The 21,942-nt window shown below is 44.1% G+C and overlaps 4 protein-coding genes across 12 annotated transcripts in view; 3 read left to right on the top strand and 1 right to left on the bottom strand.

The window, feature by feature from the left end:
• The window catches only part of LOC117220188 (protein FAM76A), a 68,762-nt gene extending 67,441 nt beyond the window's left edge, over window positions 1-1,321 (bottom strand). Inside the window, exons 1-2 of one of the 4 annotated variants that reach the window (XR_004490214.2) lie at window positions 687-1,319; window positions 58-122 (exon numbers count right to left, since the gene is read on the bottom strand). Coding sequence is in view for 3 of the 4 variants with exons in the window: in XM_033469917.2 (XP_033325808.1) it covers window positions 58-122; window positions 687-782 (161 nt within the window). In the remaining variant the exon portion in view is untranslated. Of the gene's footprint in view, window positions 1-57; window positions 123-686 lie in introns of all 4 variants that reach the window. The other 3 variants (XM_033469917.2, XM_033469918.2, XM_076524843.1) reach the window with 3 other exon arrangements.
• A 406-nt stretch (window positions 1,322-1,727) lies between these two features.
• Window positions 1,728-3,323, top strand: LOC117220190 (uncharacterized). Its single transcript, XM_033469919.2, has 3 exons — window positions 1,728-2,360; window positions 2,425-2,532; window positions 2,614-3,323. Exons 1-3 carry the CDS (start codon window positions 2,020-2,022, stop codon window positions 2,849-2,851), a joined length of 687 nt encoding a protein of 228 aa, XP_033325810.2. The 5' UTR covers window positions 1,728-2,019; the 3' UTR covers window positions 2,852-3,323.
• A 201-nt stretch (window positions 3,324-3,524) lies between these two features.
• Window positions 3,525-11,608, top strand: ttv (exostosin glycosyltransferase 1 ttv). Of its 4 annotated transcripts, XM_076524841.1 has the most exons (10): window positions 3,565-3,637; window positions 3,722-3,772; window positions 5,163-6,225; window positions 6,301-6,502; window positions 6,885-7,004; window positions 7,080-7,310; window positions 7,383-7,649; window positions 7,748-7,998; window positions 8,234-8,363; window positions 8,438-11,608. In XM_076524841.1, exons 3-10 carry the CDS (start codon window positions 5,342-5,344, stop codon window positions 8,492-8,494), a joined length of 2,142 nt encoding a protein of 713 aa, XP_076380956.1. In that variant the 5' UTR covers window positions 3,565-3,637; window positions 3,722-3,772; window positions 5,163-5,341; the 3' UTR covers window positions 8,495-11,608. The 4 variants fall into 4 exon arrangements, with proteins under 4 accessions (XP_076380955.1, XP_076380957.1, XP_076380956.1 ...); XM_076524840.1 differs by lacking the exon at window positions 3,722-3,772 and having other exon boundaries at window positions 3,525-3,637; XM_076524839.1 differs by lacking the exons at window positions 3,565-3,637; window positions 3,722-3,772 and adding an exon at window positions 3,794-4,787.
• A 44-nt stretch (window positions 11,609-11,652) lies between these two features.
• Window positions 11,653-21,942, top strand: part of Cda5 (Chitin deacetylase-like 5) — a 102,833-nt gene continuing 92,543 nt past the window's right edge. For all 3 annotated transcript variants that reach the window (XM_076524838.1, XM_033469911.2, XM_076524837.1), the window contains exons 1-3: window positions 11,653-11,792; window positions 11,876-12,195; window positions 12,274-12,774. In XM_076524838.1, the coding sequence (XP_076380953.1) occupies window positions 12,723-12,774 (52 nt within the window). In that variant the 5' untranslated portion in view covers window positions 11,653-11,792; window positions 11,876-12,195; window positions 12,274-12,722. The remainder of the gene's footprint in view (window positions 11,793-11,875; window positions 12,196-12,273; window positions 12,775-21,942) is intronic.

Genomic DNA, 21,942 nt, shown 5'->3' with positions numbered 1-21,942 from the left:
ATGCGACTATATGGGGTCAATTGCGATAAATACAAAGCAAGAGTTGAGAGTGCTTACATTGTTTGCTGGAATTCTGACCTACAATACGTACATTTCACCACTGGAAATGCACCTCTGCACTCCTAAATAAGCAACACAATATAGAGAAAGTTCTAAATAAAATGTACACATAAAAATTTCAGTGTTCGTACAGTGTATGTGTGTGCGCTGCTGTATAAAATACATGGCATAATGCAAGAAGAAATCAACAAAACTGTGTTTGAAAAAAAAATGTAAAACTTTCAAAGAGAAGATCTAGATTTTTAAAACTTGGTTGCAACAAAGAGTGTTTGCAAGCAAATAATAGACTACAGATTTGTTGTGCTTGTAGCATACAGTCTCTGCTCCAAATTAAACAAACGATGCTTATGTGAAATGCAGAAAATTCGCGCGGTCTTCGACGCGATAATAAAGTAAACAAATTTCCGGCTCTCGTAATAAAGGATTCCAGGACTAATTTCCTTTTCGGAGTATCGAATGTAACGGAAAAGCATCGATTACACGCGAAACGCGCGTTTCAATTGAAAGTTCTATTATTAGCGTGGTGTCTCGCGAACAAGAAAAACGACGCTCGTGGGGAATCGTTGGTGCATCGTGTAAGAGAATTTGTTGGAGGAGAAAGCACGGGGAAACACGGTAAACGATACCTTGCACAATTGCTGTCCCGGGGATAGCTCCTCGAACGGATGCCTCGAAAAGCATCTGGAGCACGCGAACATCGCTTGCACATTGTTCGCGCTCATCGTAGTGCGTCGATTCGTGTTTGGCCTCGGCGCTTGAAACAACCGTACGTCACCGATGAGATAAATATCGATTCGTGAAGTCTCGTTGCCAGAAGCCGAGCGAACGTTTTTAGTTTTCAGTGCTGACGGTAGAACAAAAAGGAACGGAAAATTTGAAGGCGACGGCGGCACTGACGGTAACAGCTCCTTACATGTTTCAAGACGTTTTCCGCGTTCGACGCGATTGTTTTGCGTACATAACCGCGTCACTTTAATCGCTCCTTGCACCGGTTGTTGATTTCAGACAGCTATTCGTGACTTCTTACGGGAGAAACGTTTTTAGCTGGTTCGCGACAGCGACCAGATGTCGCCTCCGTCCGCATCGAGTGTTCAGATGCACGCGCCGCAAACCAATCGGCATTTTTCGAACCGAAAGAATCGAGCGATAATTGGTTAAACCGTTATCGCGGCTTCGATATCGTGAGCGTTCGTAGAACTTGTCCTTTTTGACCTTTACACGTTGTTACCGACCAATCAGCGAACGTTGACAGCGACTTGTTGAAGGAACCTCCGCCATGGGTGATTCGTAAAGAAGCGTGAATTAATTCCAGTGCGCATGCGTTTGTAAGTTGACCCGTCCATTTCTTTTCACTAATTTTTAAACAAATATTTAAATCACTTTTAACTAACGAAAGGTATACACATATATTTTTGCAAAATCATGACAAGAAGTATACATAAATATATAAAAAATGTATAGAAATTTCTGCCGTTTAAAGTAACGACCGAATAATTTACAATACGGAAAAATGTGAGAAAATCTTGTTTTACTATATATGTGACGTAGTTCTATAGACCGTCACATGTATAATATTACGTTTTAAATAATGCCGCGCTTTTTAAAGTTTTTAATTTCCACCACTCTCATTTCATCGGTGACAACGCTCTCTGTATGCTAGTTTTCAAGGTCATCCAATTTGGGAACGTAAAGATCAAATATGAATGGCGAAAGTTTCACCTCTAATGTAGTACTCTGCGACTCTATACGTACACACTACTCTGTGACTCTGAAAACTCGATTGCGCACGTGAAAAACTGCACGCGTCTTGTATTTACATAGCTTTTTAACGGCATGAATATAAATATAACCTAAAACGTGATTGTTTCAACGTGGTTTCTGTGATGTAAACGTATTCATTGTCGTTCGAAAACTGAAATACGATTAAGGAAAAGGTACAAATTCGTTAAGATTTGAAAAATGCATGCGAGGCAGAAATTAAAACAAAGACTGGAGCAGAAAGAGAGAGCTCTTTATATTCGTCTGCCGCACCGAATACAATCAGAACAAGATGTGGCTAAGTTTTTCAGCGGTGAATTCAAAGTGGAGCTCCTTCGACAGTCCAGTAGATATTGCTACGTAATATTTGCCAGTGTCGAAGAGAAATTGAAAAATTTGGAGGCTGTCAAGAAATCACAACTAAAAAAGAAACGTGTGATCATAGCACCTGCGATCACAAAAATCAAGAACCTCAAGTCAAAAAAATTGAAGAAGAAGGTTGTTTATCCTGAAATAAAACCAGAAACGAGAGTGACAAAGTCGTATGTATTTTTTGTTTGTTCCTGTTATTGTCTCCGATTTCTTAAAACAGTACATTTCTTACAGGCTGTTTGTATCGAATATCAAATGTGGAATTAAACTTTCTGACTTAAAAGCAGCTATTCCTGGTTGTGTTTCTGGTAAACTGTTAAAAGCATATTCACCGTATCTTAGGTATTGTTCGTTTTATTTCTATATTATTATAAACATTTCTTTGCAATAACAGTTTATAAGATTTTCTAACTATATATTTAGGACTGCAATAATTAAAATGGAAAGCACGCAGATAGCAGCAGAATATTTGACAAAAATTAGACCAATACCAATTCTAGCGGGTAAGAAATTAGGATTATATCCAGACACGAGAAAGAGGACAAAAAAGCCTGATGTTCCTCTAAAGATTTATGATGGAGAAAAAGAAATAACAGATATTTTTAGTAAAACAAACAACAACAATGCTTTGGATCATATTGTGCTTGAGAACAAACAGTAAATGATATCTTATTAAATGATACATATTGATTGTTATTATAGATTTTATAGTTATAATTTTTAATCTTGTAAGATGATAAAAATATTCTGTATATAATAGTCGACTATTACTCTATGAATAAAACTTTTATGTTATAAGGAAATATAATATTTCTAAAGAATGTATTATCGTCGCTTTCTACGAAAATTGTCACGTAGCAACCTAGTACTTCTGTCGCATTTATAGTCAATGATGTAGTCTGAAGTGTATTGAAAAAAACAGCATTAAGCATGCTGCTATAAATAATCACTAACCAGAAGATTTCTCTACCATAAAAAGTTAAACAGAGTCGGCTAAAGATGCGTAACCTTAGACACGATTCGTCTGCCACTAACGAACACAGTATTAGTTAAAATGTGTTGAATATATAGTATAATTTGATGGGAATGTTTGTGTATGCATAAAATGCAAAATAAAGAATTTAATATAATAAGCAAGTTAATTAGTTATCTCCGGTTAACGGGTTGCCATCGTTCGCAATCGTTTATCTAAAAGGTTGCGCAATGCCTAGCACAGTGCACATTTGCATAGAAAAACGTTTGCTCGCAGAAAGCATACAGCATACAAATTCTTAGAAAAACAGTCATGGGATCAGCGATCAAGGTGAAGTCTTCACGTTTTTGTAACTGCAAGATAGTACCTATTTGCCGCGAAAACAGTTCATCACTGTGCCTTCACGTGTGAACCAGCGCAAAGAACGTACTCGTACAGGAAAGTATAATATCGAGCGGCAAAGAGGAATATCAAGTAAAGTGGCATCAAATTTTCTTGTTTTTACAATAAAAAAGAAGTTCTGTATTTTATTTCGCCTCTAAATTTTCTATTTCTAAGGGAACGTTGTTGGGAAAAGAAAATTGCATACGTGAAAGAATTGAATACAAAGTGAGTTCTTAATGCAAAAGACATTTTTTTTTATGTAGAAGCGTTTAAACGTAACGGCCCTTACTAGAATTTTATATCTTTATTTTGATAAAGACTCCATCGAAGGAGGCAGTATCGCGTTTAATATAGAACCAATATCGCGTAAGGTTCGCGCCAAGCTACGCGGCTTCCTTTTAGAGTATTGATTTGCAATAAAAAAAAATTGTGTGCTTTTAATAAATTTAATCGAAGCGGGAGAAACGGCTCGAAAGCTTTATCGGTCTACCGCTAGGTAGCAGGATAACCTTGATCGGCAGTTTTGTTTAGATTTGTAAAAGTGTGTGATCGACGGTGTCCCATGCACAGAGCACACGTCGCACAGACACAAAGAGGACGAAACGTCCCCCGAGGCTCGAGAGCACTCGAGAGGTTGGCATGAAGTAACCAATAAGCGATTTGCCAGTCTAATCGTTCCAACGTCATTGCATAACTCGCGTTGCTTTTTAAACCAATTATTTAATGCGCTGCGTGCAATGATTTTGCACTTGGAGGCGTTTACCGATCGATGTCACGCGCGTGTGGTCACGCCGACCGAAAATGCGTATGGGCGTAATAACGCCGGCGAGTTCTGCGAATCCGATGTACGTCAGAACTAACCTAAAGGGAAAAAGTTCGTTTGCTGTGCGGTGTTCAGATCAGGAAAACATATTGACCTGAATAAGTATGAGCCATCGTTTGTCCTCGTCTCATCGAACTTTAACTTCGACTTCGACATGTTCGACGTTGTTGGCTCCCTTGTGCAACGTCCGAGATAATTCGCGTATAGGTTAACTTTCCTCGACAGGCGTCCATCGACCGTTTACAATCTGTCATTTAGATTTTGACATGTTGTAAACCTTAATGTAACCGTATAAATAGAATTATAGAAGTTAAGTTCCCCGTGGATGTGTCACGTCTTTTGCCATGTATTTTATAATGATCGAACCTCTTGAAACGTTCCTGTTCATAGGCAATATTGAATCAGCCAAATTCGAAGGTAACTAAATACTCCCACAACTTACCTGGTCTCTTATCGTTAGTATTTTTATAAATTCGTCACTGTTAAATAAATAAAGAAGTTTCAGTGATATCGAGTGATTCAACGGGGTGTACACGCGATATTCGAGCGAATTCCGGTCGTTACAAGGTGAAGCAATATAAGTGGCATTTTTTATAATAGTTCAGTTCACGTCTTCCCTGTATGGGTATGAAAAGGATTTTTCCTTTTCAAAATGAACATTCGACAAAACTGAAGTCCAAAATGCATTAAACAGGTTTAAAACAAATTGCTTTGCCTTACAACCATTGAAACGTGCTGTGCTTGTTTGTTAATCTTGAAAACACTAAAAATTTTATGTTTATTTTGTTTCAGCAATTTTTAGGAATGAAATCAATTCCATTTTGGAGTAAGTCTTGATTCCTGTGTCTGTAAGAACAAACAACCAAGAAATTCTCAAGGATGCATTTATGATTAAATGCAATTACTACATATGCATGAGAAATAATGTGTAGCATTCGTATATATTTGTGTGTAACCTGATTGCATTGAAAATGCAAGCCAAGAAGCGCTATTTATTATTATTTGTGACATGCGCGTTTCTTGGTTACTGTTACTTCGGTGGTTACCGGTTAAAAAGCGAGAAGCTGACAGGCAGATCTCAGTTGCCTTACGAGCGATTGCCTTCATATTTAAGTCTAAACGAAGAGTTTTATGACAAGGATTTAAGGACATCAAACGGAATCTCTCTAGTATCGCAACGTGCGAGACAGTGTCGTATGGAGACTTGTTTTGACTTCACCAGATGCAAGAATGGCTTCACCGTGTATGTGTATCCAGTTGAGGATGTGATAAGCCCGCTATACCAAAAAATATTAAATGTTATTACGGAATCAAGATACTACACGTCGGATCCAACCAGAGCATGTATATTTGTGTTAGCTCTAGACACATTGGACAGAGATCCGTTATCGACGGAATTTGTACACAATCTTCCCGCGAAATTGATGCGTCTACCTTATTGGAACAATGGAAGGAATCATTTGATATTTAATTTATATTCTGGAACATGGCCTGATTACGCAGAGGATTCTCTGACCTTCGACTTAGGTTTTGCTATGCTCGCGAAAGCCAGCATGTCCATCTTCAGGCACAGACCAAACTTCGACGTGTCGATACCGTTGTTTGGAAAACAACATCCGGAACGTGGCGGAGAACCGGGCCAAGCACCAGAAAACAACTTTCCAAATAACAAGAAATACGTGGCGGCTTTCAAGGGAAAAAGATACGTACATGGTATAGGTTCTGAGACTAGAAACGCTCTCTATCATTTACACAATGGCAAGGACTTGGTGTTTGTTACAACGTGCCGACACGGAAAAGCATGGAGAGAATTTCAAGACGAACATTGTCAACAGGATAATCAGGAATATGATATGTTAGTATGACCTTTCTTGGATTAAGATTATTGTGCTTGTTGGCAAAACCTTGAATGCATTATTTGCCTCATCAGGTACGATTATGAAATTTTGTTGATGAATGCTACCTTTTGCCTGGTGCCACGAGGAAGGAGACTTGGTAGTTTTCGTTTTTTAGAAGCTTTAAGGGCTGGGTGCATTCCAGTTATTCTAAGTAATGGCTGGGCGCTTCCTTTTCACGAACGTATTGATTGGACGCAAGCCGCTATATTTTCTGACGAAAGACTGCTACTTCAAGTAAGCGAGATACATTATACGATAAAACGAAGAATCACTCAAAAATCCAGAAAATATTGTTCCCTTATGCTTAGGGGATTTTCTGTACAGTAGACTATTTAACTGACGGACGCGTGGGACTCCTAGCCGGATAAACGATTGGCCGATTAATCCGATTGATATACATATATGGAAGTTTTAAATGAAATAAGAAATATTTATGCTCAAAATATGTATTAGCTATGTGTAATTTTTTCGCTGAAGCAAAGTCACGCCAGTTTTTTTTACAAATAATATTAATTGACCGAATTAAAGAGAGTCTACTGTATTTATAGGCCACCTTATAAGTAGGAATTATAACAAATAAAATTCTTTGTTTAACGTGTAAAATTCTGTGTTCCAGATTCCAGATATAGTGCGATCTGTGTCCAATATACAGATACTTAAATTACGGCAGCAGACACAATTCCTATGGGAGAGATATTTCTCATCGATAGAAAAAATTGTATTTACCGTGTTTGAGGTATTTAATTAAAGTGATAAAGCGTTTAGCGATACGTGCATGTAGGTCGTCGTCTTATCAATCAATAACTTTCAGAACATACGGGAGCGTTTGCCATGGGAAGGTACTCGAGAGAAACTCGTTTGGAATACTAGTCCTGGCGCATTAGCGATATTACCGCAATTTGCCGACAGTCAGCAGGAACTTCCGTTTTCGAAGAGCAACCCGGGTAACACTTTTACTGCCATCATTTACTCGCAGTTAGGGTCTACTGCCGTACTTTATCGTCTGCTTAAAAGCGTCGCGAAAAGCAAATACCTAGATAGGGTGAGTACGGAAGCAGATATTCGAATAGTTTGCCTCGGAGATCAGCTAATCATTTGGTTTTCCGCGTTTCAGATTATATTAATGTGGAATTCGGATATTCCGCTACCGAGGAGGCCGCGTTGGCAAGGGATCAAAGCGACGATACACATCGTCTCGGTCGACGGTATATCCCAACGTTTCTATCCTCATCCGTTAATCAAAACTAGTGCCATATTATCGCTAGATGAAGATGCCACACTCAACACCGACGAAATTGATTTTGCATTTACGGTTTGGAAATCGTTTCCTGATCGAATTGTCGGCTATCCAGCTAGATCCCATTACTGGGACGACTCGAAGGTAACGAAAGCTTTAAAGACATCTGCTACTGACACTGGCATCGCTGTGCAACACCTATGCACATATACTGTATGTTCCTTCTTAATTTGTTTTAACAGCGGTCGTGGGGTTACACAAGCAAGTGGACAAACGATTATAGTATAATACTAACTGGTGCCGCTTTTTACCATCGTTATTACAATACGTTGTACACCGAATTACTGAGCTCGACGCTTCACAAGACTGTCGAGCAATCGCAGAACTGCGAGGACATACTTATGAATTTTTTAGTAAGTCACGTCACTCGGAGACCACCGATCAAAGTGACGCAACGGAAATTGTATAAAGATACTACAGTGGCAGGAATTAGGTAAGTCGTTTTTTTCTATACCGTTTTCGAACTATTTAATGCATTACCTATCGGAATCAATTTTTCGTAAGTCATCCTCTTCTGGTTGAAGAAAATGCTGTTTAATTGGCGTCCGGTAGGTAAAGCGTTTTCATTCGCATGAAGAAGATAAGGAGGATGTTTTAAAACTGAATTGTGGCAGCGAACGCGGCGAATTAACATAGAAGGATCATTAGAGCGTTGTTATGATTTCCAGATCCCCCTGGAACGATCCAGATCATTTTATACAACGGCAGACGTGCATGAATACGTTCGTGGCCGTTTTCGGCTACATGCCGTTGTTACGATCCAATATGAGGCTCGACCCTGTTCTGTTTAAAGACTCTGTAAGCAACTTGCGCAAGAAGTATAGGCAAATTGAATTAGTTAGTAATTAGAATTATACGAGATATTTTATCAGTTACGCAGTTATCCACCCTCGAGAACGAGCATCCTATATATAGTCTTGAAGCGATAGCGACTCAGAAACTGCTGTTAGAGCAGAGCGCTCTACCTTGTGCGCACCCGTGCGCCGACGCGGGCGGCTAATTCCAAATGTATAGGGAACACTTTGGCAACGTTGTAAGGTTAGAGATTTGTCGGGCAGCGAATCAAGAAGGTCTTTCATTCGCGAGGAATGACGAGGCCCGGCGCTTTTACGTATTCGCAAATGAATTTTGTACAAAATATTGATAGGATACCTTATGATATTGTTCAAATTCGAAATCGGGCCGCGACGTCTGGTCGCGCGATCGCCGTGTTCAATTGATGTACATACGAATCGTTCCATAGTTATTAAATAAACGAAAAGAAAAGAAAAAAAGGAAGAAAAGAACAAGAACGAGCAAAGTATAAAAACGAACGAACAAGCAGAAATTTGTCCGAGTTGTTCAAGACTTCTTTTGGAGAAAAAAAGAACCCGGCTTTCCGAAGCTATACGCGAGCTACTCCGACTGCAACGCAGAAATTTTATCGGACGCTTAACTTTGTCTCTGTCGTTGAAACGATGATTTTATACGAGTCGCAGGGACGGGGGTCGGTTCGCGCGTGGAACTAAAGGAAAAACCGAGAAAGCGCGGCTCGCTATCCTGGACTATCTGAGAGCTTTTGGGAATCGTTTCTTTATACTTTCCACGTCGACTTTTACACTATCTTGATTACGCTGATTGTACAGTTTTAAATATTTCTTAGGATAAGATACGCATAGACGGTTGCTAAGCACTACCCCTGACAGAAACTATTCGATCGGAATCGCGTGAATTGTTATCGTTGAAGAATTTATTTTCCGGCGTGTCAACACCTTACTTACCGGCGATTACACCACACGGCATCGGGAGCCTGGTCACCCGGTAGCTAAGGTATCGAATGCGCAAAATAGTGTTGTATAGTGAACGTTAGAAAAAAAGTTTTATGTAGCCACGAACAAAGCGTACGAACCATTTCGACTAGTTCTCGTCCTGTACCTTATGAAATTATTTTTATATTCAGATTTTTTTATGTATAGCGAGTTTTATCATTGTATTTATATTTATCTGTATCGTTAGCGTTAACGAAAATATTTTGTCGCGTCGGATATACGATTAGTGCTGACGAACGACGCTCGGTGTACCGGATCGAATGCTTTTTGCAAGGGGTGGTATCGTTTTATCTATCGGCGGCTGGTGAATGGTCTATGAAAAATCAACGATCGAGTACCAAGGATACCCGATGGAATTTTTCTGCGGCAATTCCAGGCTATGAAGCAACGAGTCGTTCGATGTAAGTTTTCAAAGAAAACGATCCGGAGACGTGCTAACGCGGGGCACGGTCGTTGAGAAGCTTGCCGATCAGTCTTCCGGTAGGTAAAGCGGTATTATCGGTCTTGCGAGTTTTGGAAAAGGTACAGGTTCGTCTGGTTTGCGGTATCAGCTATCACGGGTGTGTGGAAATCGGTGGACGCGGGTCCGCCGCGGTCCCAGACGTCTCGTTTGTTTCTCGTCGCGCACCACGCACCGTGCGCGCGTCGCTCGTAGATTTCGCTAATGTATTCGGGGCACAGGCTATTCGTAAGTTGTAATCATGTACGTAGAAGGTATTCCAAGGTTTTACGTATCCGCTACTCTCTACGCAGGAACGTTCGCGTTGATTTTGTTCTGTTCGCTCGCGTTCTGTCGTCGGTCGGGACGCGTGTGCAGCGCGATCGATCTCGTAGATTTCGTCGGTTCCGTTTCGCATTTTAACGAGCTCTCGGGAGACCTTCAAGAGGAAATAAGAAATGACTTGCGAGACAATATCGCAAGTACGTCTAGTCGTTCACGTTCATTTACATTGGTACGGCCGAAGGGAAAGCAAATGATTCGCCTAGGTAAACTCGATGCGCATCGTACGTTTGTGTTTATCGCGGCGCTACGCGACGCAAGCAAACAGAACGATGATGTACATATTATATACGCGTGTATGTGATACGTTCGTAATTATCATGTGATATATTCGTAATCACCGGAGAAAGAATTCAAAAGAAAAAGAAAAAAAAAGGATTTCGTAATTCCGTCAACGGCATTTTCGGCGGCCGCGAGAAGCCGCGATCCATCGGCTGTACAAAAAGAAAGTTCCAGCATCTTTGATCTTCCTAATCGTTGCCGTTGTCGTCTCCCCGTTATTACGCCGTAACACGCGGACACCTGTCGCGGAAATTTCTACAATGAAAATGTGCCATAAACGTCGCACGTTCAGGATACATTTGGCAATATCGATATGCACGCTGTACGAATACTCGCAAACGACTGACAAACGGGTTCTCCGCCAGTACTCGCGAACGGCTTTCTTTCTGTACACCCGACGCGATCGATGTTACGTGAGATCTTCTATTTTTTATCGTACCCCTGATTTCGTATGATGCCCGAAGGGTCAGCAGGAACGAAGAATCGCCCTCTTTTCCAATCGAATGTTTTCCCCTCGCTCGAACGCGAGGACTCACGTGTGTATATAATTATTTTTTCACTGTTCACCGTGCGAGAACCGTGCGCGTCGTCGCGACTTTTTCACGACCAGCGAACACCGCTACGGAAACACAAAGCGCTTCTCCTCTTTTTTCCTGCGTATTCTTCGCCAACCACGAATTTAATTAGGTGCGGGACTGTGCAAAACCGAAGAACGCTTCTCCTCCGAACAAAGGTATTACGCTCGCGAAAGAAGAGAAAGAGTAAGAGAGAAGGGTACCAAAACGTTACGCTTCGAGGGGCTGGTCAACCTCGAGCGTGTTCGACGCGCGGCGATCCTTTGCAGTTTTGTTTCTCCGCGACTGGAATCTTAACGACGGAAGTTTTCCCGGGGCTCGGTTCTCCCAGCGGGAAAAAAAAGGAACGGCAAAGGATCGTCGTGAATCCAGCACGCTCGGGGGGGACGGTTCAGCCCCCCGGTCCGAACCATGACGGTATTTTAACGTTAAGCATAGACAGTTGGATGTTACTTAACGAATCTATGGTTTTTCATTCGTTCGAAGCTGATCGTCGATGTATAATCATGTTGCGTCAGACTAACGTGTATTTGAACAAATATTGATGATTTTATATGGCCGAAGAAACAAAAAAAAAAAATAAAGTTTTTATACAAACCTGGGAGATAATCCGTTCGTGCGACGAAGACACATTCAACCATATTTTCCGATTCACCGTAGACAGGCCTCGGGACGCGCGTAGAACGTCTACTTTACGAAACATCGGCATCGCGAGGCGGCTCGCTCGACGGACCCTGGGAACAGGAACTGTACTCCCGGGGGAGTCGCATGAGGTGACAAGGTAGGCATAATTCAGCGGATTTTACGAGCCGCGTTTCGCGGACGACGACAACTTAACCCTTCGGGGATGCGTTTCGTTCGCAGAGGATGGAGCGAGTTTTCTCTGGTCGCGGCGTAAGCCGAGAACGGTTTCAGGGTTACCGATACGAGAAACGGGAAACTGGAAAAAGTTTGATCGAAGGAAGGCGGATTTCGTCGGTGGAAGGCGATCGGGGATCGGTGTACACCGTGGTACCACCACCACCGGTAACAAGAACCACCACCATTAGGCACCGGGACCACCACCACCGTCGGCGACGCGGCCACCACCATCGTTCGGTGATCGGCGAACGCGAGAATGGTGGTGGCCGCGAGGTATACCGAGCCAACACTCCCTTCTTCTTTGTTGCTGGTTTGCTAGAAAGGTGACTATGCCAAGAAGACAGGAGGTATTGAGCACGCCTTGCGTATACCCAGTCACCTTTCTCTCTTCGTGACCGTAGCATATGTTTTGCGACGTCGATGGAGCTCTCGCGGCTTTGAACGGCGCTAACATCCGAAGCTGCTGCTCCGTCCATCCTTTCCTCCCCGTTCTGGCCGTTGGTCCCGCTGGTTGCGCTGGTCCCGCTGGATTTTTCCCGAATTCGCCGGCAACGAGGTACATCGTCTTGCCCGAGGTATTCGTCGAGGTGTTCGTCTGATCCGGGATCGGGCTCGTCGGCAAACCTAAACTCGGCGGAGAAGAGCCGAGAGGAATCGTCGAGAGGGATCGTTCGTTTGCACGCAGCTGCGCTGGTTTACGCGTATGTGCGCCGCGCGCCCTTCGCCCTCCTGCCCTTCAGCCGCCGACTAGAGCCGGTACTTCGATCGGAACATTTTCATCTTCGCATCGGTACAAGACCCGTCGAGGCGGTGCGCGATCGATCGAACACCACAGATCAAGAACAAGAAAATGATCATCGTGAACTGCGTGTTGCTCCTGCTGGCGGTCACGTCCAGAGTGGGTGAGTGCTCGATACTTTTTTTCTCTCCCCACCTGTCCGCGTTCCTTCGTATCTGTAACTTTCGATTGCACCGCGAGCGAGCGAGCAAGCGAGCGCGGCTCGCGTACGCGAAACGAGTTCTCAAAATCGCTGAATACTTCGGCACAGAGGCCGTTGCGTCACCGAATGCATAAGCGTGACATTTTCACCGACTCGTTTTTTCCCTCCTTATGGTCCACGCGACCTCGATTATCCGAACGCGTTCCGCTCGGAAACGGTTCGGTTTCGCGCGAAACTAACCGGCCGTTGCGATTCCGCGTCGGTTCGGATCGCCGGGGTTCTATGCCGGGGGAACCAGCGGCCGGATTTTCGCGTTGAAATGTCTCGGATAGTTCGCGGGTTGTGTAACGCGCAGGTGATACTTTGCACACCTTCGTCCAAACCTTGAGAAAATCGGCGGAACGCGCCCGTTACCGGCGAGGCGCGAGATCGTCGAAAATTCTGTTCGAAGAAGCCGTTAGCACTTGGTAAACTGTAAATTGCAGACAAACGGTAGCCGCGCGGATTAGCATAAACGATTAGTAGAGAATTCCGCGGTGCTCGCACAGAACGATGCTCGTTATCCGGGCGAGAATTGCGCGGATTGCGCAAGCAAAAGTCGTTGAAACAGTGATTTTGTCACTGAACTCGGATCGAGTCGGTGACTCGCCGGTTAATTCGCTGGCCTGCTAGTTCACATTAGCCGCTGAAATGTCAGTTTACGTAACGCGTCGGGTCGTTGGATAACTGGTACACGCGGAAACCGAGCAAATCGCCTGTGGTTCCCGAGTGGTCCCCGAGTGGTGCACGAGCGGTCCCCGAGAGGTGCCCGAGCGGTGCCCGAGGGTGTGCCCCAAGGGTGCGCGCGGGGCCCTCGTTTTTTTTCTCTCGGCATAGTGCGCCGGTTCTCTTCTCGGCTGGCCCCAAATACGGTGACACGCTCTAAAACGCTTCCTCGAACGGCCGGATCGGCTTAATTCGCTTGGAACCGCTTTCGGAAAAATCCGCTGCTCGTTAGCAGATCTTATCGAGAGGCGTCGGGAATACTTGATATCGCTTTGAATAGGGCCCTAGCTCCGTTTAAGGGAATTTACGCTAAATCACAAAGCTTGCCACGAATTTTCATTTGCTTCACTGCATTCCCTAATTCTGCTAATTCCGTCTCCAAGTCGGTACGCCAAAGCTTGATCGCACACATGTTTCGTAGATTCGTATCAATTGTCGAAGTCCTCTTGATAAATTTCATTTAATTTATTTTATTTATACGGAGTGGATCACGGAACGTGATCAATTCAATTTATTCTGCTGATTCGATTGGAATTTTTTTCAGCTAAAGTAAAATGCTTCAAGGAGAGCTTTATCAAAATTATCTTCAGCTTTTTGTAGGTTGACCTACAATTTTTTGTACCCGTCTTTTCGGGAATGCTGAGACGAATTCGACAAGTATCGTAACATATAGTTTTCTTCTTATATACCTATATAAAAAACTTTGATAATACTTGTGAAAAAGGAGTTGACAAAAAATTGATACGGTCATCTTAAAGCTCTCCTCAAATCGTGTCACTTCAGCTCAAAAAATTTCCAATCGAACCACAGAATAAATTATGTTGATCACGTTTCGTGGTTCACCCTGTATATATGGACAAACGCTCATTTTTACAGTAACGAAAACAATGCATAACTTATGTTGAATGGCCGAGAGTCGGTAAACCAGGTGAATTGTTTTAAACCTAGTAACATTGCCTGCAAATATGTTAATCTCATCGCTATTATTATTTATGAATGTATTTACATTTGTCCTGTAAAACGCGACAGTCGAACTAAATCTCAAGGAGTACATTTACTGCGAGGTTCTAAAGGGCAGGGCTGACCTAGCAAAACGAGGCGGAGCATTAAAGTTCAAGATACTTCTCGACTCTATCTAAATATCACGGATAGCCATAAGTAATACCGTATTATTCATGGATGTGATCCATTATAGCACCACCCAATCTCGAGTTTAGTGTGTTCATTTTTAAATTAACACTAGAGCTACCAAACCAGTTAAAACGACTGGTTTCTGATCTTCTTCTTTTACAATTTCTGATACCATAAAAATGTCTTTGTTCGAAATTTTTATACCAACTTCTTCATTGAAGCATATATTTTAATAAAAATCGCAGGAAGCTTAAATAAATCCAATCTTGTCTTTGTTATAAAACAATGTGCATTCGTCACGTTTAGGGCTTGGTAGTTCCAGCGTTAATCTGGACCGAATGTTAGATAAAATAAAATTTTGTACAGCCACGAAAAAGCGATATTACTTCTCAGTACTTTATACAAATTACTATACTTAGACTATACAATAGAGTCTAGACTATACAATAGTATATAATAACTTAGATTACTATACTTATTACTATACGATACTTTATTACAAATAGCAGATTGATTGACATTGAATGCTAAGAATATTTTCAATCGCACGCGATCGCGTTCACCAAGGTTGCTAAAATGGAATACCGCTCGACGATTACAACAGCTGTTCGGCGCAATTTTCGGCCGCCAATAACACGGGACCGACTTCTGTCCAATTTCGCGGCTGTTAATTCTTCAACGTGGCCTGTCGATTCTTCGCGGTGCTTCGGTTCGACTAACTCGGTTACCGTGGCAGGATTACGCAAAACCGCTCGTTTCGCATGCGAAAACCACCCACCGTGTTGTTCGATTGCGACAGTTCCTCCCCGTCGTGCATCCAGCCGATCCTTGAAGCGAACGGTCGATGGAAACCGGTGGCAATCTGCCGAGGAAATTGTCGGGAACATTTTCAAAAGTTACTCATCGGCTAATCGAACGCGCGTCGAAGGTCTTGGAACTGGAACCTTGATGCGACGCGGTTAGATCGGCGATCGGAGACGATCTCGGAGGCGGTTTCGAATAGCATTGGTCTTTATTACGCGGGGGAATGCAGTTACCGTATATTAATAGTAGTAATGATATCCTTTATTTACGGGGTTTGTTCCCCTTTAGCGTACAAATAAATATAGACCGCTCAAAAGAATTAAAGCACTGAAAAATCTTGAATAAAAATTGGCAAACTTTGATCGACGATAACTCCGCGAAAAATCATCGTAGGATGACGACTTTTCTTTCAAATTGCAGCTTGAAACCTCTACTTTACGATAATCTTACTGGATTTTAAGTTAGATGCACCTTCATTGCTGTAATCCTTTGCGAAGCCGTGTTCGTCATATTGAAAATTGACAAGTTTGACGAAACGCGCGGCCTCTGCAAAATTTTCTTCGGAAATGTCGTTTGCAGCGGAACGAAGTCTGATTCTTCCTCTATAATTTAAAAAGAAAAAAGAAACTTGGCAGCGATTCTTTTCGCGAAGTTACAGCGCTTCTACAGCGTATTTGTTAATTATCTAGCAACTTTGTTTTCGGCACGATTTTCAAATGACAGATTTGCCGAGAATATTGATCACGCACATCTCCGTTGCTTCGAGTTCTACATCGCCGAGGATATAATTGTACAGCGTAACATGTTTTTTATCGGTGCAACGCATAACACGGCGTCTTATTGGTCGCGCGTAAGATGCGAGGAACTCTACGCGAAATGCAGCATCGGTCGCGCTGGATGCGCGCGGACAGATAAGTTAGGCCGCGGAACGAGGCGAAAGATTAGCACGAGCAAGAGATCGAACGGATAGAAGCGGACGGGCTGTTTCGGTCGAGGGAACGCGGACGATATATCCAACATTGTTACGAGAAGCGGTCCGCGATAGAACGGTACGCGCCGAGAATAACGAGAGGATAAAACGGACGTGGGATCCCCGTTTGGCAGGATCGCGAACGCGAAGGACGATCGAGCCGGGTCGCTAAAGGGCTGTCCCGTTGATCGTCCGGCGAACAATCCGACGAACAAGCAATTCCGACGCGGATTCCCGGCGCGACGATAGCGGAAAACCGAGCCACCGGCCGTTCGTACCGATGAAAAATACGACCGGTTTCCGAGAGATTTCCTCGAGCCGCGCCCAGCGCCACCCGAACGTAATCTCTGGCAATATTTCCAGCCGAGAGTCCTTGGAGGCGACTCGCGGATCGCGGTCCGGTTCGGGGGCGGATAAATTACGGGGCGTAAACCGTGTCCCGGCTGTAAATTAACTCGATAGCGGCGGACGACGATACGGAGGAACGCGCGGCGCCTACGCGCCGACTCGCCTAGGATCCAAAGGACGCGAGGGATCGTACCGAACAAGCGAGCGATCGCGATCCTGCGGCTCGTGAGTTACGAGCCGCGACGTCGGGCCGGCACGTTAACGAAATCTCGACCCGTTAACTGGCGGCGTCTCCGATTCCGGTGGCGCCCCAGCGCCAGCAACAAGTGTCGGGGCTTCGGGTATTCTAATTTCTCGGGGACCTGCGTCGCGAACGCGGCTGTCGCGTGGAAGGCATCCCGGATCGATTTGAATACCCGTTGCGCGGCACGCGGCCACGTGGCCACCGCTCAGCTGTTCTCACGGATAACGTCTTCGTCATACGAGCTTCCACCTTCGGTGAAAAAATTCCGAGACCACCGTCGAAGGTCGGATTCCACTCGCACCCGCGCATTCTACCACGCCGTGTCGTCCCCCGAAGGCGAAGAGAATGCTCGTCCGCGCAACACGTAATCCCTCGTCTCGTTTGCAATAACAAGGCTCGATTAAACGGTGTAGAAGCGTTGCGAGGTGTAATCCCGCCTCTAGGCGATCGCAGGAAGTGTCTGTCTGCCGGCTGGATCAGGCCGCGGAAAGGTTTCTGCGTTCGCGGCGAGCCCCGACGGTTCGCTCGATCGTCTCTCTAAACGCAACCGTCGTATAATTTAATATCGTTCTGCCTGTCGAAGGCTCGCCGCGGCGAAACGTCGGCTGCTGGATGTACGGGTACCCCGTGACCCGATGGGAACGGGTCTCTAGATGCTATCCGGGAACCGCGAGGGCCTCCGGAGATCGCTCGCGGGGCGAGTGATTTCGTAAAAGGACGATGCACCGTGCCGCCGAGTCGGCCTTGTTACCCAAATGTACGACAATGCTGTTTACATTCCCTCCTCTTTGCCCGGATCTCCGGCGTCGGGGCCCCGATCCCGGCTCGTAGATCGATCCCTCGCCGATACGATCTCCCCTGTCGGTTTCGCGACTTATCGTCTTCCGCGTGCGGTGCAGGGCGCAGCGAAAGCGTGGGCCGCCGCTTTCGACGGTGAACGTGAAATCTCGTAGCGGCCGATCGATTTGCGCAATGAAAAAGAAATTGCTCGGGCGGCGTCGCTAATTAAGCCGACGCTCCGCGAGATTCCCCTCTGTTGCGGGTGAGCAAGGATTTCGCAAAGATTCGTCTCGCTCTCGGGTGAACAGATTTCGGGTAAAAGAGAAATCAAGCGGTCGATCGGCCCAATTATCCGGAATGATAGCTGTCCCCACGGCGGACGATACCTTTTATTTTATTTATTTAGTTATCTATTTATTTATTTATTATTAATGGGAAATATTATTCCGTTGGAAAACATAGGAAAAGGTTACAAGATTAAAAGATTATGCTAAATAGATTCAATTCAATTCAAATAAATTAAAGTAAATTAAAGTAAATGAAATTAAAGTAAATTAAAGTAAACTAAAATAAGTTAAAATAAATTATAGAACATTGATACAAATTACAGTAAATTATAGGAAATTGAAGTAAATTAGAGCAAATTACAGTAAACTAAAACAAGGTAAAGTAAATTAAAGTAAGTTAAAGCAAATTAAAGTAAATTAAATTAAACCAAAGAGTAACTTAAACTAAATTAAAGTAAATTAAATTAGATGAGAACGTGAAACCAAAGTCACGTAAGTTCGTCGGTAGACGAGGAAATAACAATATTCAGCGAGTGGGAGAGCAATTGAACGTATTTTCCGTCTTGTGCTTAGAAATGAATTATATCGGTTGCGGGCAAGCAGCTCGAAGAGAAGAGCGTACGCGACTTTAATACGCGGATTATGCGCGTCCCTGTAAGCTAACCGGCCGATATTTCAGCCGTCAGACCACGCGAACGGGACTAAGACGCTGAAATTGTGTTCGCGCCGTGCGCTAAAAGCCGATACGCGAGGCCGGCGCACGCGATACTTGCCTCGACTGGGCCCATTATCCTCCCGCCGGGATGCAATTATCGGAGGGAACGAAGGATGCCTCGCCCTCGGAGCTGAAGCCGCGTTAATGCCCGCGTTATGTACACAAATGCGCGCGAAGTGCGGTCATTGCGAGCGGCTTAGCAACACCGATCACTGTTATTTTCCGTGCCAAATACGGGTCGGACGTTCGCCGATCGAGCCCTCGAGCCTTTTAAAAATGATAGTCGTTTGCCGCGCGTATTATTACCGTTCTGTTCGCGGGAAGAAAGATCGGTCTGGTTCCGTTCGCGCATTGTGCCGACCATTTTACGAGACGAACGCAGACGCATTACCGTGCCGCTCGTAATAAGCAACGGAGCGCGTTAATCCCATCCGGTGGTCTCGGGCGAAATGCTCCCGCAAATTCTATGTTTCGCTCGCCTAAACAAACAACGTTATACCATAATCGAGCCCCGTGACGATTTCCCAACATCCTGGAAAAAATGGCGACTCTCTTAATTCCCCGCTTTCGTCCTCTCCATGTCCCCCTGACTTGCTTCGGAGATTTTAGTGTCCGTTCAACGAAACGGGCACACGATGATTGTGGAAACGTTGCTCGACTCGACATTTGACTGACTCGACAGATAGCAGAGAAAATCGGTTTCCAAATTTGTGCTGGCAAAACTGTGTCGGTCGTACGTACACGTACAGCAGAGCCTCTGTTATCCGAAGGATTATTAACCTTGTAATATCTTGATAACAAAACATTATGTATTACCTAAAAATTTTCATTCTATTTCTCTGCTAGGTGACAATGTATCTAAGTAATACAATGATCAGGTAATAGAACGTTCGGATACCAGAATATTGTAAAGCTGAATGTTAAGGGGTTTCTATTTAATTTAATTTCAATATTTAATTTCAATATTTATCCGTATTTAATTTAATTGATTTGATAAACAGGAAAACTTTTCGTAGCAGGCGTTACTGTCTAAAATGATTAACAAATTCACTGCCGAGCTTATTTTGAAGAAATCTGTTCTAAATGCCAATATTTCTTTTCACTTGTTCAGCGTCAATACTAAAATTCAATCACTAAAATTCTCTCAAAATCAAAGCAGTATAATTAATTAAAAACTAGAAGGTAAAAATTTTATCACAATGGATAACATTGGAACACTTTCGCACTCGAAACATCCTATTTAAATTCAATTTGTTCGAACATATTACAATGAAAATGAATTTTCAAAATTGATCAAAAATTAGTGCCACCCATATGTGACCCACGCGGCGTTTGACATTTGAACAGACGCCTCATGAGACATTTCCTGATCTGCAGTCGACGGCGTTAAACGCCATTCAAAAATATTAAACACTTGACATTAAGTACCCTATTGATGAAGACCCGATTTATACAATTTCGTTCGCCATAAAATCTACGGTACATATACTTATTAACCCTTTGCACTCGAGTGGTGACTCAGAGGCATCACTAAAATTTGTTAAGCCACGTTTTAAGATAATTTTTATCAACGAAGTTTAGATCTGAAAGATTGTTAAGAGCGCAACTGTTGCGCGAGTCCCAAGAATCAATTTCATATGCATAAAATGCATTTTACCGTATAAAATAATAATTCTATAAGCGAGAAAAATGATTTTATATTTACAGTTAAAATAGCTTCGATTGTAAAGGGTTAATTCCTTCTATATGTTAATGGATTATTCCCGTAGAGAATAAAAAAATAAATAAATAAATAAATAAATAAATATACAACCAATTCGTTACACAAAGCGTTAACGCAGGTATCGCGTCGGACGTGTCACATTGCAATGGGTTTGATCGTGTATTCCGGAAACGCGAAAGCAGGACAACGTGGCCGCGATTTATTCCTGGCCCCGGACGATTTTGATTTCTCGTCGTTGTTTCGGCCGTTGTTGTCGTTGGGGCCGTTGTTGTTATTGCGCGGGCGACCGTGGAACCAGTCGGCGGTCCAAGGATAATGGACGCCGGAGTCGAGAAACTGATATCCGGTGCATTGGCCACGGTAAATTCTCCGGATAATTGGCGCGCGGCACGGCACAGGAAAGCAGAGGAAAGCGCGGCAGAGAGTGTTCTGCGGGGTACAAGGCGGAGAAGGCACAGCACGCTGGCGGCGCGGCAGCGTGCTCCGCTCCGCGCCGCTCCGCTCCGCGCCGCTTGGACATCGATGGATAACGCGGCGCAGGGAACGTAATAGGCGGCAACACGCCGCTACGCTCGCTCGCGGCATAACCTATGTCCGCCGCGGTAAATTCTCCTGGTAATTGCGAACGAGCGCCGGAGAGTGTGGGTGCTGATGGAATCCCGAGGGAAGGATAATGGCCGGCGACACAAAGCGACGAGGCCGCCGCGGAGAACAAGCGATCCACCCTTCCACCGCGCGCACCGGCTACACGAAACGGAATTACAGCCGCGCGATATTCAATATCCACGAGCAACGTTGTTCTCCGCTCGCCGGATGCCTCCTCCCCGAGGGTGATTCTAGCCTGGTCGTTTAATAGCCCTGAAAGATACCTGCTTATCTCTCCGGAGACGCGGTGTCCCGAGCCTTCAAGGGACTCTTGGAACGACCTATAATCTGCCCGCGACGAGCACAGAGGCCGCGCGGCAAACATTTTAGCGGTCTCTGTCGCCTCTTTGTGCTCGGCGCATTTGCTGTCCGACCAGAATCAAATCTTCCTTACGCTGGTAATGGTATTCGCGAATCGAACATAAATCACCGCCGCATGAAATCCTGTCGAGCTTTCCACTTACGGTCTCCTCGATAAGATGCGACACACGACAAGGTAATCAGCGTCGAGATAAGATTTGGATAATCCCAAAATTACTTAAAAACATTGTTGTTGTTGTATCAACGATACAAGTATGTTCTGCATCAACGAGCTTCATGGTCCACAATAAAGTGTTCGTACGTCTTTCAACACGCTCCGTGCCCAGGTGTTTTCACTCGACTCTCCACACTGGCCATTTGATATTTTATTAAAATTTGATATGATATATGTAATTA

Source organism: Megalopta genalis, chromosome 10 (genome assembly GCF_051020955.1).
Source record: "Megalopta genalis isolate 19385.01 chromosome 10, iyMegGena1_principal, whole genome shotgun sequence".
NCBI lineage: Eukaryota > Metazoa > Arthropoda > Insecta > Hymenoptera > Halictidae > Megalopta > Megalopta genalis.
The sequence above is the reverse complement of the archived record's forward strand: the minus strand, read 5'-3'. Positions and strand labels throughout refer to the sequence as shown.

Coding starts and splice junctions, on each gene's coding strand:
- LOC117220190 (XM_033469919.2), top strand. CDS start 2,020: ATGCATGCGAGGCAGAAATTAAAACAAAGACTGGAGCAGAAAGAGAGA. Junction 2,361..2,424: donor GAAACGAGAGTGACAAAGTC/GTATGTATTTTT, acceptor CATTTCTTACAG/GCTGTTTGTATCGAATATCA. Junction 2,533..2,613: donor GCATATTCACCGTATCTTAG/GTATTGTTCGTT, acceptor CTATATATTTAG/GACTGCAATAATTAAAATGG.
- ttv (XM_076524840.1), top strand. CDS start 5,342: ATGCAAGCCAAGAAGCGCTATTTATTATTATTTGTGACATGCGCGTTT. Junction 6,503..6,884: donor ACGAAAGACTGCTACTTCAA/GTAAGCGAGATA, acceptor TCTGTGTTCCAG/ATTCCAGATATAGTGCGATC. Junction 7,005..7,079: donor TTGTATTTACCGTGTTTGAG/GTATTTAATTAA, acceptor AATAACTTTCAG/AACATACGGGAGCGTTTGCC.